Source organism: Zea mays, chromosome 8, assembly GCF_902167145.1.
Source record: "Zea mays cultivar B73 chromosome 8, Zm-B73-REFERENCE-NAM-5.0, whole genome shotgun sequence".
Taxonomy (NCBI): Eukaryota; Viridiplantae; Streptophyta; class Magnoliopsida; order Poales; family Poaceae; genus Zea; species Zea mays.
Window position 1 is genome coordinate 21,977,417 of NC_050103.1, and position 17,124 is coordinate 21,994,540.

The 17,124-nt window shown below is 51.1% G+C and overlaps 1 protein-coding gene across 1 annotated transcript; it reads left to right on the forward strand.

Annotated features, from left to right (window-relative positions):
- Positions 1 to 9,059: 9,059 nt before the first annotated feature.
- On the forward strand, positions 9,060 to 10,938 carry LOC100273063 (putative cytochrome P450 superfamily protein). Its single transcript, XM_020543315.2, has one exon. The coding sequence runs from the start codon at positions 9,203 to 9,205 to the stop codon at positions 10,736 to 10,738; it is 1,536 nt and encodes a 511-aa protein (XP_020398904.1). The 5' UTR covers positions 9,060 to 9,202; the 3' UTR covers positions 10,739 to 10,938.
- The last annotated feature ends 6,186 nt before the right edge of the window (positions 10,939 to 17,124 follow it).

Here is a 17,124-nt window from a genome sequence, read left to right on the forward strand (position 1 = left end):
GTTGTGATGAAGGAACAATTATGTTGTAAGCTTGGAAATAGTGCCGAAGCTTCCTGGAGGCCATCAAGACAGCATACAGTATCTTCTCCAACTCTGTATAATTTTTCTTTGATAAACTAAGGACCTCGGAAACAAAATATATTGGGGCCTGCCTTTTGACTTGACCATCAAGCTTCTCCTGAACAAGCGCTGCACTTACCGCTGAGTGCGAAGCTGCCACATATAACAATAAAGGAGCCCCTGGCATTGGTGGAGTCAATGTTGTTAGATCTATCAAATACTGTTTCAGTTCTTCGAAAGCCTTCTGCTGGATTGGTCCCCATTGAAAGACTTCGGCCGACTTCAGCACTTCGAAGAATGGTAAATTTCTCTCTGCTGATCTGGATATGAATCTATTGAGAGATGCCAACCTTCCTGTCAATCTTTGAGCCCCCTTCTTTGTAGTTGGTGGCTCCATCCGAAGTATAGCTTCAATTTTACTTGGATTGGCTTCAATTCCCTTTGTTGAAACCAAGCATCCAAGAAATTTCCCCTTCTTCACTCCGAAGACACATTTTTCTGGATTTAACTTTAAGCCAGCTTGCCTGAAACTGGCGAAGGTCTCCTGCAGATCAGCAATATGATTCTCCTGCTTCGTGCTTTTGACAATGATGTCATCAACATAAGTTAACACATTTCTGCCTATTTGAGATTGAAGAACCTTCGCAGTCATTCGGCTGAAACTTCCTCCAGCATTTTTGAGCCCCTCAGGCATCCGAAGATAGCAATATGTGCCACTTGGAGTGATGAAGCTAGTCTTCGGCTCATCTTCCTTCTTCATCCAAATTTGGTGATAGCCGGAATAGCAGTCTAACAGACTCATGAGCTCTGACGAAGCTGCTGCATCAACTAAAGAGTCTATCCTTGGTAGTGGGAATTCATCCTTCGGACAAGCCTTGTTAAGATCTGTAAAATCGATGCACATTCGCCACTTGCCATTGGCCTTTTTTACCATAACAGTGTTAGCCAGCCATTCTGGGTACTTCACTTCTCTAATAACTCCTGCACTGAGGAGTCTTTTGACTTCGTTGCGAGCACCTTCGGCCTTATCATCTGACATTTTCCGAAGCCTTTGCTTTCTGGGTCTGAAGGATGGATCGACATTGAGCGAGTGCTCAATAACATCCCTATTAACTCCGCATAGATCATTGGCTGACCATGCAAAAACATCTTTGTTATTGAACAAAAACCTTATCAAGGTTTTTTCCTGCTCTTCGGATAACTGAGAGCCTAACAGCACCTTCTGCTCTGCTATGTCCTCACATAAGAGCATAGGCTTCGGCTGATCTGCTGAAGCTGCTTTCTCCCTTCTGAATTTGTACTGTTCACAAGCTTCAGCTCCATCTATGTTATGGATTGCTTTTGAGTCAGTCCAATTGCCTTCGGCCCTTCTTGCAGCTTCCTGACTTCCATGGATAGCAATGGGTCCCTGATCCGAAGGTATCTTCATGCAAAGATAGGCAGGATGAAGGATTGCTTCAAAGGCATTGAGAGTACCACGACCAATAATTGCATTGTAAGGATATTCCATGTCAACAATGTCAAACACAACTTGTTCAGTTCTAGTGTTGTTGATGAATCCGAAGGTCACTGACATGGTGATCTTGCCCAATGCTATTATCTGTCTTCCTCCGAAGCCACAGAGAGGATGTGTAGCATCATGAATCTTATCTTCTGGCTCTTGCATTTGTCTGAAGGCTTTAGCAAATATTATGTCAGCTGCACTGCCTGTGTCAACCAAGACATTATGGACCAGAAATCCTTTGATAACACAAGAGATAACCATGGCATCGTTGTGTGGGTAATCTTTGAGCTGAAGGTCCTCTTGGGAGAAGGTAATAGGAATGTGAGACCATCTTGACTTGATGAAGGGTCCTTGCACCCCAACATGTTGTACCCTTCTCTGTGCTTCCTTCTTTTGTTTCTTGTTAGCTGGCTCTGAGGACGAGCCACCTGTGATCGGGAGCACCAGCTTCGGGCCCGAAGCAGCTCCAGCTTGGTCGTTGAATGAAGCCATCAGCTCAAAAAGTGGAAGTGAGTTCACCGGAGGTGGGCGCCAATGTTGGGGACTTGTTCTCAAATGCTATGAATTAAGAACAAGGCAACATAAAATGTTAAATGATACTGTCCTTCGTCCGTGAAGCATTATTCCTTTGAGGATAATGGGTCTAGGACGAAGGTTGATAAAAGTCTTATTACGAAGTTGAACCTTCGTAATAAACTTTCAATAAACATTGTAAGATAATACAAAATAAAAGGTATAAAACGGATAAATGTTTCACAGATACATTATATCATATTCACTTAACACATTGAATCATTAAATACAATAATACCTATGCCTTGACAAAGGTTGTATTCCGAGAGATGCGATTGCAAAAATCAGAATGCGTGAACAGTAACGGAATACTGTTCACTATTTATAGGCACAGGACACAGCCTGTGAGGAATTACAAGTATGCCCCTTATAAAAACTTACAACATTGACTCAGACATTTATGGACTAAAAGGTCATTCTATCTTTAAGTCGGTTTGCAATGCCGAAGCTTTACGAAGAGGGATCTTCGGCTATCTTATACAAACAGCTTCATCCGAGGATCGCTTCTCCCTATAAGACCTTCGGCGACGAAGCATGGACCCAACAGAGGGTGTCCCAAATCTGTTTGGCGTTGTCCAAGCCGCTAACCTTGTTATATTCATCTCTGCATAGAGATGCTAGTAGCACAGTAGTGGCTTGGGCATTTTTATGAATTTGCTCATTTATGAAAACGGGATTGTCAGTACTATCAAAATGCATTCCATTTTCAACAATCTCCCAGATACTAGGATGGAGGAAAAATAAATGACTATGCATTTTATGACTCCAGAAAGAATAGTCTTCTCCATCAAAGTGTGGGGGTTTCTCAAGTGGAATTGATAGCAAATGAGCATTTGAATTGTACGGAATACAGGAATAATCGAAGGAATAGTTTTGTTTAACCGTTTTCTTCTTTGACGAGGAGTCATCGTCGTCGTCCCTTGGTGAAGAAGAAGATGCATCGCTGTCGTAGTAGATGATCTTCTTGATGCGTCTCTTCTTCTTCCCGTCCCTCTTCTTGTGACTCGAGCCTGAGTCTGTAGGCTTGTCGTCTCTTGGCTCGTTGAAGAGGGACTCCTTCTCCTTGTCGTTAATCACCATCCCCTTACCCTTATGATCCATCTCTTCGGGCGGTTAGTCCCTTAAGTGAAGAGTACGACTATGATACCAGTTGAGAGCACTTAGAGGGGGGTGAATAGGTGATCCTGTAAAATTTAAACACTAAATAGCCACAAACTTGATTGTTAAGGAGTTAGTGAAATCAAGTGGCTATGGAACACGCTCGTGCGAACAAAGCAATCACAAGAAGTAACACACAAGACACGCGATTTTTATCCCATGGTTCGGCCAAGTAACACTTACCTACTTCCACATTGTGGTGTCCCAATGGACGAGGGTTGCACTCAACCCCTTTCAAGTGATCCAATGATCAACTTGAATACCACGGCTTTCTTCCTTATAGTTTTTTCTCCCGTTTGCGAGGAATCTCCACGAGTTGGAGCCTCTCACCCTTACAGTGATGATCACAAAAGAAACACAGAAGTAAGGGAGGAAAAAGCAACACACACAAGATTCAATCCGCAGCACACACATGCACACAAGCCAAGACTTGAGCTCAAATCACAGCACAGAGAGTACGCAACTCAAATGGAGCTCAAATCACTAACACAATCGATCAAATGCGTGGAGACGGAGTCTGGGAGTCTTAGAATGTTTCTTGTAAGCTTGGTGTTTTGCTCCATGCGCCTAGGGGTCCCTTTTATAGCCCCAAAACAGCTAGGAGCCGTTGGAGATAAATCTTGGAAGGCTAATCTTGCCTTCTGTCGGGTGGTGCACCGGACAGTCCGGTGCACCACTGGATAGCTACTGTAGCAGTCTGGTGCGCGATTTCCTTCCAAATCGGGCGCATCCGATCGTTGCTCCTCGGGGCTGGATGGCGCACCGGACAGTCCGGTGCACCTAGCCGACCGTTGGAGCAAGCGATGTGTCGCGCACTGATCGCGCGGACGACTGTTGCCGCTGGCGCCGTTGGCTCACCGGACAGTCCGGTGCACCACCGGACAGTCTGGTGAATTTTAGCCACGTCACCTTTTTCTTTTCCCGAGAGCGACGAGTTCGTCGCGGATGACTCACCGAACAATCCGGTGCACCACCGGACAGTCCGGTAAATTATAGTCGTACGACTCCGACGTTTTCCGAGAGCAGCTAGTTCACCGGAGGCTCACCTGGGGCACCGGACAGTCAGGTGTGCCAGGCCGAGCTGGAGCACAGCCAACTCTTTTTCAATTCGTTTCTTTTCTTCTTGGCACTGTTTCTAGCACTTAGACAAACATGTTAGTACTCAAAAACAATTCACTAAGTCTAGAAACATACCTTTTTTATTTTCACTTCTTGCTTGTTTAGCACATAAGAGTTCAAAACATTTGTGTTAGGCATTTAATCACCAAAACAATTATAGAAATGGCCCAAGGGCACATTTCCCTTTCACTCATAATATTATCAAGCATCATCCTAAGATTTTCTAAAGTTTTCCTTCTTTCTATATATATATATATATATATATATATATATATATATATATATATATATATATATATATATATATATATATATATATATATATGGTCAGGTAACAGAAAATGTATATATGCAAATAATATATTACATGGAAGCAAACTTTTTTTTTGGGGAAAATACATCTTTCCATGAATGGCCGGAGGACAAATCACATAAGCAATGGAGAAAAAATCCTGGAGCAGCATCAAAGGGGAGTGGCATAAAGCAATCAGACTTGCAGTAGCATACATAGCATTTAACCGGCAATACTCACCAACCGGCGGCCAGCGAGAAGCTAGCAGCATCCAGATGGGGAATGACGATGTGGACGGATTTGCTCCAAAAGAAAGGAATGGGTCTCGTGCGGCGAGCTCGTAGAGGCACATGGTCTACACCAGCCATCATCTCTTCTCACCTGTGCTTCTTCTTCACCGGGCGATGACCTCGACGGCGAGCACACCTCATGGCGCTGCCGCTCCGCCTCGTTCGGCGCTGACGCCGCGATCGTCTTGCGCTTCTCCTCGGGCTTGTTGTCAGCCGAAATTGTAGCTCTGGCGCCCTGCTGGTTAGGCGTTGACGTCCGCAGGCACCAGCTCCGGCGATAGCTCCCACTAGCGTGGGCGAGGATGATGGCGAGGAGAGGAAGGGGAAGAAGTTGTCGACGAGTGGGCGAGAGGAGGGGACGACAATGAGGATTACCGGCGGGGTGGTGGCGACGACGAACGGCAGCCGCGGACCCACGGTGGTGACTGGTGAAGCACCTGGGACAAGGCGGCGGCGCCCCTCCGGCGCGAACGCGAGGAAGACGCGTACAATTTCTGTATATTTTATTTTTTTCTGTCCCCATCTCAAACTCTCTCGAAGACGTGTCGGCTGGCAGCCAGCCCTTATTTTTTGTCATAGCGGTGGGCGACCTAGAAGTCTCCAGGTCTCTACCGAAGAGTCCAAACGACAGCTGCAGGAAAACGACCTTTTCGCCCCTGCGCTTTGTTTCGTTGCCTTCGCGTGCTTTTCCAACCGCTGATGCGTAATCTAATGGACAATGTTTTTTAGCCGATGTGGATAGGCTAACTGACGTCGTTTTGAACCGGCTTTGTATATAAAGAAATTCATTTTTTTAATATTAACCGTGGGAGTAAAACAGAGCAGTCAGGATGTCCACGTCTTCCAGTTTTCTCTGCGTCGTCCGATGGCAAATCAATGGCCGGCCTACCACCTGCTAGCTTCCTTCGTCTCTGGCCGTCGCTGTCCAACATAAGGGTCCCACCTGCTTTCACTACACGACCGGGGGCTGCTAGAAGCTTCTTCATTTCTCCATACCTGTTGCTAGCCAACGTGTGGGTCCCATCTAGATTCCAACTCCTCCTATAAAATGTCCATTGCTCGTTGCTTCGCGGACGCAAAGCTACTCATTTAGAACATCCACGTCGTTTCTTTTATTTTGCGTCATCGGATAGAGCATGGACCGTCGCAGTGACAGGAAACGTGGGGCAGCTGCTAGAAGCCTCGTGAGGCCGATTTTGTGCAGGCATCTGAGCTCAAGAATGGGACTCAAAAGCTAATACTCATGGAAAAATTACGGTCATTGAGTGAGACACTATTTAGACCTGACGTTGGTGGTTTATCGCACGAGGGACGAGAAGATTCAGATTATGGCGATGAAATGGAATTGGATGAGACAACGGTATCTGGTCATGAAAGCCGAGAGCCGAGAGAATGATCAAGGTGTCTTCCGAGGTACTTTAATAAGTTTCTAATTTCATCAAAGAGAGGATCAAACTATTCAAAAAGATGATTATGTTTTTCACGTGTTCTTTTTTCCCTTTATTCCTACTACCGTTTCTTTATGTACCTAATAACGCGCATGTATTTAATGCTATTGGCCGGCCTCTTACATGGATTTTCAGAAATTGCGGAATGCAGTTAGATGTTGCCATTGATATAGAAAGAACAAAGATATATTGCACACTGCAATGTACGACCAGATATAAATTAAAACAAGCCAGTTTTTTATTGGTGAGCAAGGTTAGGCTATTGTTTTCTATAACATTTTACATGTAAATATCTATTAAATCAACTTCTATCATTCATCTTTCCAATTCTATTATTATTGATAGATACAATAAAAATGTTGTTTAACTTAGTTATAATTAAGAACACGCGCTGGCGCGTGCCAATTTACCAGTAATAATTTAACCAGGAGGAAAAACAATACGGTGCGTTCTTAGCTTGACCTCTGACGTGGCCACAACGTCAGAGCTAACTTGGCTTTACATGCGGTAACAGTAGTGGGCCTAATTTTGAGCTACTTTTGCTCAAATCACTCTAAAAGCGCTTCCTTACCACCTCAGCAGCCCACTACGGCCCCTTCCAGGCTTCCACTGTTTACATTGCACCCGTCACTCCGTCAGACGGCGCCGCCTGTGGTCCGCCGTCTGCGGCGATCCAAGTCGGGATCGCACGGGGCGCAAACATCACCAAATTCCGCACCATTTCTGCCCCAACCCAATCAGTCACACCGACGGACCCTAACCATCGACGGTGAACCCACTGTGGAAATGGAGCGAGTCGAGGAGGTGGAGGAGGCGGCCGAGGCAATGGAGCGAGTCGAGGAGGTGGAGGAGGGCGGCGACCCCGCCGAGGCAATGGAGAGGAGGCGGAGGCCGAAGAGAGGATCGTTGTATGGCCTTAGGATTTAGGAACAAAGTTTTGGGATGAATCATCTTTTCACTCTACGCCATGCATGGGGAGGATCCGAGGATACAAGGGATCTGGGGCAAGGGCTGCATGGAGTTCAGGCCGGAGCGGAGCGGTGGGTGTCCAGGAGTGACCGCCTGCGGCACGAGCCGAGCTACAAGTTCCTGTCCTTCAACTCCGGGCCCAGGAGCTGCATCGGCAAGGACGTCAGCCTCAGCAACATGAAGATCACGGCCGCGTCCACCATTCACAACTTCAAGGTCGAGCTGGTCAGGAGGGGGCACGAAGTGACGCCGCAGAGCTCTGTCATATACTCCACACTCAGAACGGGGTGATGGTTAGTCTCAAGAGAAGGGCGGCAGCCGGCAGGTTGATCTCTGCTATCACTTATGGTGGCGAGTGCCTTTTAGTCTGACGTAGGAGAGCAAAATAGTATGTTAACTGTTGGTGTCAACGCGTGATGGCTTCTTACTCATTAATGACTCTATGCAAACTCTATCCCTGTTAGGAACAACGCAGATTTACACTCCTATTTTCTCTGTCTTTCTTCTGTGTCTATCAACCACACTCTAATCCTACACGTTCCAATGCCAACTGAATTTGGTTGGGATCATGTCAGCCTACAACAGCCCATCCCATCTTTTGTCAGAGGAGGGTACACACGGCGTACACATGATGCAGCTGACATGTGCTAACACCACGCCATAGTAGAAGGGAAAAAAAAACCCTTCCTTGTCAAGACCGAGTCTGAAGTATCGGCTTCAGATGTTACCTGTCATCGTATCACAAGCTTTCTTCGCTTCAAACGAAACATCGCCTCGCCTCCAACACGAACTTGCGTGTGCTCTCGCGGGCTCATCTGCCGTGCAACTTGGTGCTAAAAAATATGTTAACATCTGTGCTACCAAACAAATACGCTATAAATAAAATTTGAAGTATTTAATGAAACTAGCTTTATGTTTTCCATCGGATTCAGAATTCAGACTTAGGTAGACCTAGGTGATATATACAAGTGATTTAACTGTACGATAATATATCTTTGAGGCCATTAGGTAACCTTTCCTCATCACAAGAAGCTTCACTCGATCGGTATACCAACAAGGTTTATTCTATTGCCATATTCAGATATAACTAAGAACTTTTAACTGTTACACTAGAAGGGCTAGTTTGTGAGCAAGGAAATGAGACGAGATTGAGGGGGCTAAAATCCTCTTCTATTCAAAACTGAAAAAGAGGGCGGCGGGGTCACGGGGAGGAGGAGGGACAAGGGATGTACAAATAATAATATCCATTAAATTTGAGTGACTAAGAAAGATATGTTATCATGCGATCTAACATCTGATTTTGATGGTGCGTTAAGTCTAAATGTAATTTGTTTAGTGGATTTAGTAGAGGTTACGAGTGTTTGATGATTTGGTTGTATGAGTTCTACAAAGTTTAAACTAGTGGATTATATAGTGGTGTAGATAGATTAGTTGCAAGAGTACAGGATTTGAACACATGAATATTTACGTGTACATTTGTGGATCAACCCGTATTTCTGCCGATCTCTGTTGATGGCGAATTCAGTATGATGACATATGGGTTAGAAGAAAGGATTACCCTCTCCCTTTTCTTGCCATGTCAGCTCAGGAACCTTGCCGTGCACCAGATGACAAAAACTTACACCTAAACCCAAACCCCTCACAAGTCACAAGTCACCTATATAAACGTCACAAGCATCAATCTGTCTTGCTACCACGCTAGCCAAAAATCGATTGAAAAAAGGTACCCCAAGAACCCAAAGTCACAAGACACTTTAGGCACTTCATTCAGCTTCAAGAAAGCGGAGCAATGGAGATGGTGCCATGGCTTCTCGGCTTCCTCGGCAGGTACCCGGAGCTCATGGTGTCCCTCGCTTGCTTCCTCCTGCTGTTTCGTAGGCTGAACCAGCGGGACGGGCTGCCGACGAACTGGCCGGTGGTTGGCGCGCTCCCGGCGATCACCGTCAATGCCGGGCGCATGCACGAGTGGGTGACGGAGTTCCTGCGCGCCGCGGGGCTGTCGTACGTCATGAAGGGCCCGTGGGGATCGCCGGTGGACGTGATCATGACGGCCGACCCGGCCAACGTGGCGCACGTGTTCACGTCCAACTTCGGCAACTACCCCAAGGGCCAGGAGTTCGCCGCGCTGTTCGACGTGCTCGGCGACGGCATCTTCAACGCCGACGGCGAGTCGTGGGCGTTCCAGAGGCGCAAGGCGCACGCGCTGCTGTCGGACGCGCGGTTCCGCGCGGGGGTCGCCGCCAGCACCGCGCGCAAGCTCCGCGACGCTCTCGTGCCGCTCCTCGACGGCATCGCCGCGTCGGGCGCGGTGGTGGACCTGCAGGACGTGTTCGTGCGCCTCACCTTCGATCTCACCGCCATGTTCGTGTTCGGCATCGACCCCGGCTGCCTCGCCCCTGACTTCCCCTACGTCCCGTTCGCCGCCGCCATGGACACCGTCGAGGAGGTCCTGTTCTACCGGCACGTCGCGCCCGTGCCGTGGCTGATGCTCCAGAAGTACCTCAGGACTGGGCACAGCAAGAAGATGTGGAACGCTCGACGGGTGCTCGACGCGTCCATCGCCGAGTTCATCTCGCTCCGGCGAGAGCGCGCCGCCGAGGCCGAGGCCGAGGCCGACCTGCTCACGTCGTACCTGGCGTGCCACGACGAGATAGGCAAGTCCGGCGCCGAGCTCGAGCGGTTCTTGCGCGACACCACGCTTAACCTCATGGTCGCCGGCCGGGACACGACGAGCTCGGCCTTGACGTGGTTCTTCTGGCTTCTGACCAAGCACCCGGACGTGGAGGCCAAGGTCCTCGAGGAGCTCCGCGCGCACCCGCCGTTGTCCGGCGCGGGAGGCCATCGCACCGCGGCTGAGCTGAAGCAGCTGGTGTACCTGCACGCGGCGCTGTCGGAGTCGCTCCGGCTGTACCCGCCGGTGCCGTTCGAGCACAAGGCGGCGGCTCGGACGGACACGCTGCCGAGCGGCGCGCGCGTGGGGCCCTCCCGGCGTGTGATCGTGTCGTTCTACTCGATGGGGCGCATGGAGGCGGTGTGGGGCAAGGACTGCTCGGAGTTCCGGCCGGAGAGGTGGCTGACCGCGGCGGGGCGGTTCCGGCACGAGCCGTCGTACAAGTTCGTGGCGTTCAACGTGGGGCCCCGGACGTGCCTCGGCAGGGACCTGGCGTACTCCCAGATGAAGGCCGTGGTCGCCGCCGTGCTGCCGCGGTTCAGGGTGGAGGTGGACGCCGGCGCCGTGGTGCGGCCCAAGTTGTCCATCATACTCCACATGAAGGACGGCCTCAAGGTGAGGGTGCACAAGAGAGAAGAAGATGGCCTATGTTAAGTGCAATACTGCACTAATCTTTGTTGCTAATAATAATGTTGGTCGACTTGTACGTCGTCGTGTCAACTATTCTCAAAACTCAAAAGCATGCATGATAGTACGTGTAGAGTGCACATTTGCATTGCAGATGTGTTGCATGTGTGCCTCGATCACAAGCTACGTGATTGCTCCACCGAATGCATCGAGGCCCACCGTGTCCAGTTGAACCGTGTGGCGCACGTGAATGGTTACCTGCACGCGTACGAGACCAGCCTGCACGCTCAGATGTAACACAAGTGAAAATGTGCCTGGTCACCTGTATGAGTAGGGACGCAGGGACGAAGCTTCACTAGCCATCCAGGCCGCCACGAGCCGGGCGCCCACGAGCCCAGAAACCAATCATGCCGAAGACGTCTCTGCATGTTGTGCGTGCATACGCATGAGGTGTGAAATCTACATGAGGTGTGAAGTCTGCAAGAGAAGGGCATGTGTACCTTTGCTACAGTTTACGCTAAAACTCACAAACAGTAAAACAAAAAATTTCTGACAGTCTAAACTCTAAACCCTGGAAAATAAGCTCTATACTCGTACTCTGGTCATGAATGAATAAATGATCTGTTGCATGAGTTCCTGATCTTATATAAAGAAATATGTGTATGCATAATATATCTCTCAAACTATATATGGTTAGAAATCTAAAAATTCTATGAGCAGATCTATGTTAAAGTATCTTTATTTAAATCTATTTCTAACAGAAAATAGCGGCTTTCCGGCCGTATGTGTCGTTTTGATGATTGTATGAATGTCCTAGTTATCGGTGGCTGGAATAATACTCCGTCCGTTCTAAAATATAATTTGTTTTATCTTTTTAGTTAATTCATACCATAGACAATGTATTTGTTCTATAAAAATTGAGAGCTAAAATGACTAATATTTTGAGAGGAAGAGAGTATGTATTACATTATTTTTTCTAAGATTAGATAAAGAGACAATTCCTTATTTGACTCTAGTTCCAGATTTATTTCTTGATTATTAAAATATAAATATTTTTCTATTTGACACTAAATATAAATTTGGTTCCCTGAATAACATTACCATTATTTTTGACATTTAACGGTGCTAACTTTTATGTGAAAAAATAATTTTATCCCTATTAAATAATTATTTAATAAATTATTTAGATATGAATACTTGTAATAAAAACAGCAGCATTATATTTTTAGTAAAAAAAATCCAGCATGAATTTCCTTACTATCTGGCACAAATACATGACATATGCCATACATAATTGGATCACAATAAAATCAAGTTCAAGTTCACATGTATGTGCACACACACATGTTCACATCCACATGTAATATAGTTCAAGTTCACATCCACATCCATATCCACATGTAATATAGTTGAAGTTCACACACGTACATGTGTTTGTGCACATAAATAGACAAAATAGGCATAAACATCAAGTTCCATCCATAAGCTTAGCCTTTTCTTGCTCCTTGTGCTCACTGCAGGGCTGGCAGAGTCAACCATTCTGTTTGTCATGCCCATTGCAGGGATATCAAATTTAACCATATGGATTTTTTACGGGCTCTATTGTCCTTTTGGAGACTTGCTTCATGGGCATATATAGGATCAAGTTGGTTTGAGTCACCTCTTGATTTGCATCTATACATGTATGGCAATAGTATTGTCGGGTACCGTAATTAGGGGTACCCAACACTCCTAATCACGGCTGGTAAACACCCTCATACCAACTGACGGGCACAGTTCAAGTCAAGGCTTCGTCTACCCAAGGGATGCGATATCGCCCGAGCCCAGCCTCGGGCAGGAGCAGTAGTCCTAGACGAATTCACGCCTCGCCCGAGGACCTCCTCAGGCAGCGGGAACACCCTCGGCTCTCCCGAGGCCCGGCTCGGGCAGGCTTCGCTGTGAAGCAACCTTGGCCAGACCGCCTCACCAACCGACCGCTTCGCAGGCGCATTCAATGCAGGGGTTGCCTGACGCAGTATCCTGACACACGCGACTCAGTCGACCAGGCCGAAGTGACCGCAGTCACTTCGCCCCCCTTTTACTGTCCGATCTGACGGGAAAACAACGCCGCTCGCCCCGCTCCGACTGCCGTGCCAACCACCCAGGCGAAGCTGACAACAAGTCACGATCAACCACCAAGTTCGGCCTCGGGCGCAGCAGGAAGCTCCGCCTCGCCCGACCTCAGGCTCCGGCCTCGGAAGGAAGTCTCCGCCTCGCTCGACCCTCGGTCTCGAGAGGAATCGCGTCCTCGCCCGACCCCGGCCTCGGCCTTAGGAGAAGTCCCCGCCTCGCCCGACCTTGGGCTCGGACCGACCGCGCCAACAGGGGATACATCATTACCCTATCCGTAGCTAGCTCAGGCTAGAAGGAACAAGACCAGCGTCCCATCTGGCTTACCCCGGCGACGGGTAATGATGGTGCCCCACGTGCAACCATGACACCGGTGGCTCTCAGCCCCTGACGGCAGCAAGGAGACATCAGCAGGATCCTTGCCGCACCGCCAGCTGTGCTTCACAGGGCTCAGGCGCTTCTCCGACGGCCACGTTATCATGTACGCAGGGCTCAAGCTCTCCCCCGACAGCCACGTTGGCATGTACATAGGGCTTAGGCATTTCTCTGCCAGACACGTTAGCGCATTGCTACATCCCCTATTGTACATCTGGACCCTCTCCTTGCATCTATAAAAGGGAGGTCCAGGGCCTTCCCGGAAAAAGGGGAAGGAGGGTTCGCGCGGGGGAAGGAGCGAACGAACAGGCTCCCTCTCCCTCTCCCTCTCGCGATGTGCTTGTAACCCCTACTACGAGCACCCTGGTGCAGGATAATACAAGGCTTGTCTCGCCTCCTGTGTTCCATCTCGCACCAACCCATCTGGGCAGGGGCACGCAACGACAATTTTACTCGTCGGTCCAGGGACCCCCTAGGTCCGAAACGCCGATAGTTGGCGCGCCAGGTAGGGGGCTGCTGCATGTTAACGAACACTTTCCCGTTGAGTTCTAGATGGGGAGTCTTCAGCAACCTCTTTAGCCCGGGACAGTGCTCCACTTCGGGAGTCTCGAGTTCATGTCCATCGAAGGTAGCTACAACATGGTAATCCTCCCTCCACGGCACAGCGACAACGACAGTCAACGACTCGCTTGGCGGAGGCAACCTCCACGGCGGCATCTCCCCATGGCGGAAGAGGAGCATTCCAATCATCCCCGCCACCCTCCTCACCGGAGGAGGCGGAGACGGGGCAACCATGGCCACGCAGGAGGCGGCACCTTATCGGCTGTCGGACCGGATCGAGCCAACGACGCTGGCACTCCTCCGGGGGACATGTCGGGTGTTGTCCTCACGCCTGGGACAACGGCGAGCGCCGCTTCCCCGCAATGTGCTAGCCCCGAGCAGACCGACAACGCCAACACCCTCGCCGAGGACCTGCTGGGCGTCACCCTCGTGCCTGAGATGACGGTGCGTTCCGTCCCCGACATGACTTCACCACCGTCCATCGACCAAAAGGTACCGTCCGTATTCCATCCTGTTCCCTTTCGATTCAGCTTCGATCCACCTAGCGACCCCGCTACGGTGAGCGCTTTCGTAAAGGCGTATCCAAACCTTCCGGGGTACCGTATGTGGTCGACTTGGGACCGTCTGACAGCCGTCTCAACCTTCGGACCGGTGGGTTCCGAGGAAGAGGACGACCCCGACTTCGGTTGGGAATTCTCTGGCCTCAATGACCCTGGTGCCATGCGGGACTTCATGTCCACATGTGACCACTGCCTCTCCGGTTGTTCTGACGATGGCCACAGCCTTGACAACGAGGGTTACGACCTAAGTCGCGAATGTTTCCACATCGATCAGGGAGATCACAACGAAGGCAACCACCTCGGTATGTCAGAGGTTGACGATCCCCTAGGCCCGCATCTCGCGTTGACATCCCGCGGGAGCTAGCTGTGGTTCCAGTCCCTGCGGGGGGTCGGGACACACAGCTCGAGCAAATCCGTGAGATGCAGGCCCGGGTCGAAGGGGAAGCAGGCCGACTTGTGCAGCTCTGACAGAACATCAAACAGGAGTGGGCAGGCCGAACACTCGCCGGAGGAGCCTGTCATCGGCCCCGGGACATCCAACGCCACATCGTCGACAATGCCAGGGCAGCGCTGCACCTGGCCGTCAGCGGGTCCGGCCAGGACCTAGCTGCAGCGGTGATGCTACTTCGAACCATGCCGGAGCCATCCACCACCGAGGGACGACGTATCCAGGGCGAACTCAAGGATCTCCTGGAAGGCGCCGCAGTTCGACGAGCCGAGAGCTCCGCCTCCCGGAGGCGAGCTGACCCCTCGGAGCATCACGCGATGTCCTCCCGACGCATGCGGGAGGCCTCGGTCCATCTCGAGCGCACGTGGGATGAGGCACCCGCCGCCCAGGATCGCCTCGGCAACGAGCATCACCATCGCGACCATCGAGCCTGCCTCGACGAGAAGGTGCGCCGAGGCTACCATCCCAGGCGTGGGGGACGCTGCGACAGCGAGGAGGATCGGAGTCCTTCGCCCGAGCCACCCGGTCCATGAGTCTTCAGCCGGACCATACGACGAGCGTCGTTTCCTGCCCGTTTCCGAGCCCCGACTACCATCACCAAGTACTCGGGGGAGACGAGGCCGGAGCTGTGGCTCGCGGACTACCGACTGGCATGCCAGTTGGGAGGGGCGGGCGATGACAACCTCATCATCCGTAATCTACCCCTTTTCTTCTCCGACACCGCCCGAGTCTGGCTGGAGCATCTACCTCCTGCGCAGATCTCCGACTGGGACGATCTGGTCAAGGCTTTCGTGGGAAACTTCCAAGGCACGTACGTGCGCCCTGGGAACTCGTGGGATCTCCGAAGTTGCCGCCAGCAGCCAGGGGAGTCCCTCCGAGAGTACATCCGGCGGTTTTCGAAGCAGCGCACCGAGCTGCCCAACGTTACCGACTCAGATGTCATCGGGGCTTTCCTTGCCGGCACCACTTGCCGAGACCTGGTGAGCAAACTGGGGCGCAAGACTCCCACCAAGGCGAGCAAATTGATGGACGTCGCCACCAAGTTCGCCTCGGGTCAAGAGGCGGTCGAAGCCATCTTCCGAAAGGACAAGTAGCCTCAGGGAGAGCCGAAGAAAGACGCCCCCAAGGCGTCTGCCCAGCGGGGCACAAAGAAGAAGGCCAAGAACAATTTGCAAGTGAAGCGCGACGCCGCTGACGCGAATCTCGTCGCTGCGGCCGAGCATAGGAACCCTCAGAAACCTCCTGGAGGGGCCGACGCGTTCGACAAGATGCTCAAAGAGCCGTGCCCCTATCACCAGGGTCCCGTCAAGCACACCCTCGAAGAATGTGTCATGCTCTGGCGCTACTTCCACAAGGCCGGGCCCCCGGCGGAAGATAGCAAAGGCCATGACAACAACAAGAAGGAGGGCGACAAGAAAGAAGAGTTCCCGGAGGTCCACAACTGCTTCATGATCTACGGCGGGCAGGCGGCGAACGCCTCGACTCGGCACCATAAGCAGGAGCGCCGGGAGGTCTGCTTGGTGAAGGTGGTAGCGCCAGCCTACCTAGACTGGTCCGACAAGCCTATCACCTTCGACCGAGGCGACCACCTCGACTTTGTGCCAAACCTGGGGAGGTACCCGCTCGTCGTTGATCCGATCATCGACAACGTTAGGCTCTCCAAAGTCCTCATGGACGGAGGCAGCAGCCTTAACATCATCTACGCCGAGACCCTGGAACTCTTGGGGGTTGATAGGTCCGAGGTCCGGGCCGATGCGGCACCCTTCCACGGGATCGCGCCCGGAAAGCGAATCCTGCCCCTCGGACGGATCGACTTACCCGTCTGCTTCGGGACTCCCTCCAACTTCCGAAAGGAAGCTCTCACCTTCGAGGTCGTCGGGTTCCGAGGAACCTACCATGCGGTATTGGGAAGACCATGCTACGCCAAGTTCATGGCCGTCCCCAACTACACCTACCTCAAGCTCAAGATGTCGGGCCCCAACGGGATCATCACCGTCGAATCCACGTACCGCCACGCGTACGAATGCGACGTGGAATGCGTGGAGTACGCTGAGGCCCTCACCGAGTCTGAGGCCCTCATCGCCAACCTAGAACGCCTCTCCAAGGAGGTGCCCGACGCGAAGCGGCACGCCGGCAACTTCGAACCAGTCGAGGCGGTTAAGTCCGTCTCTCTCGAGCCCAGCAACAACGCCAACAAGAAAGTCCGGATCGGCTCCGAGCTCGACCCCAAATAGGAAGCAGTGCTCGTCGACTTTCTCCGCGTGAACGCCGAAGTCTTTGCGTGGAGTCCCTTGGACATGCCCGGCATACCAAGGGATGTCGCCGAGCACTCACTGGACATCCGAGCCGGCGCCCGACCC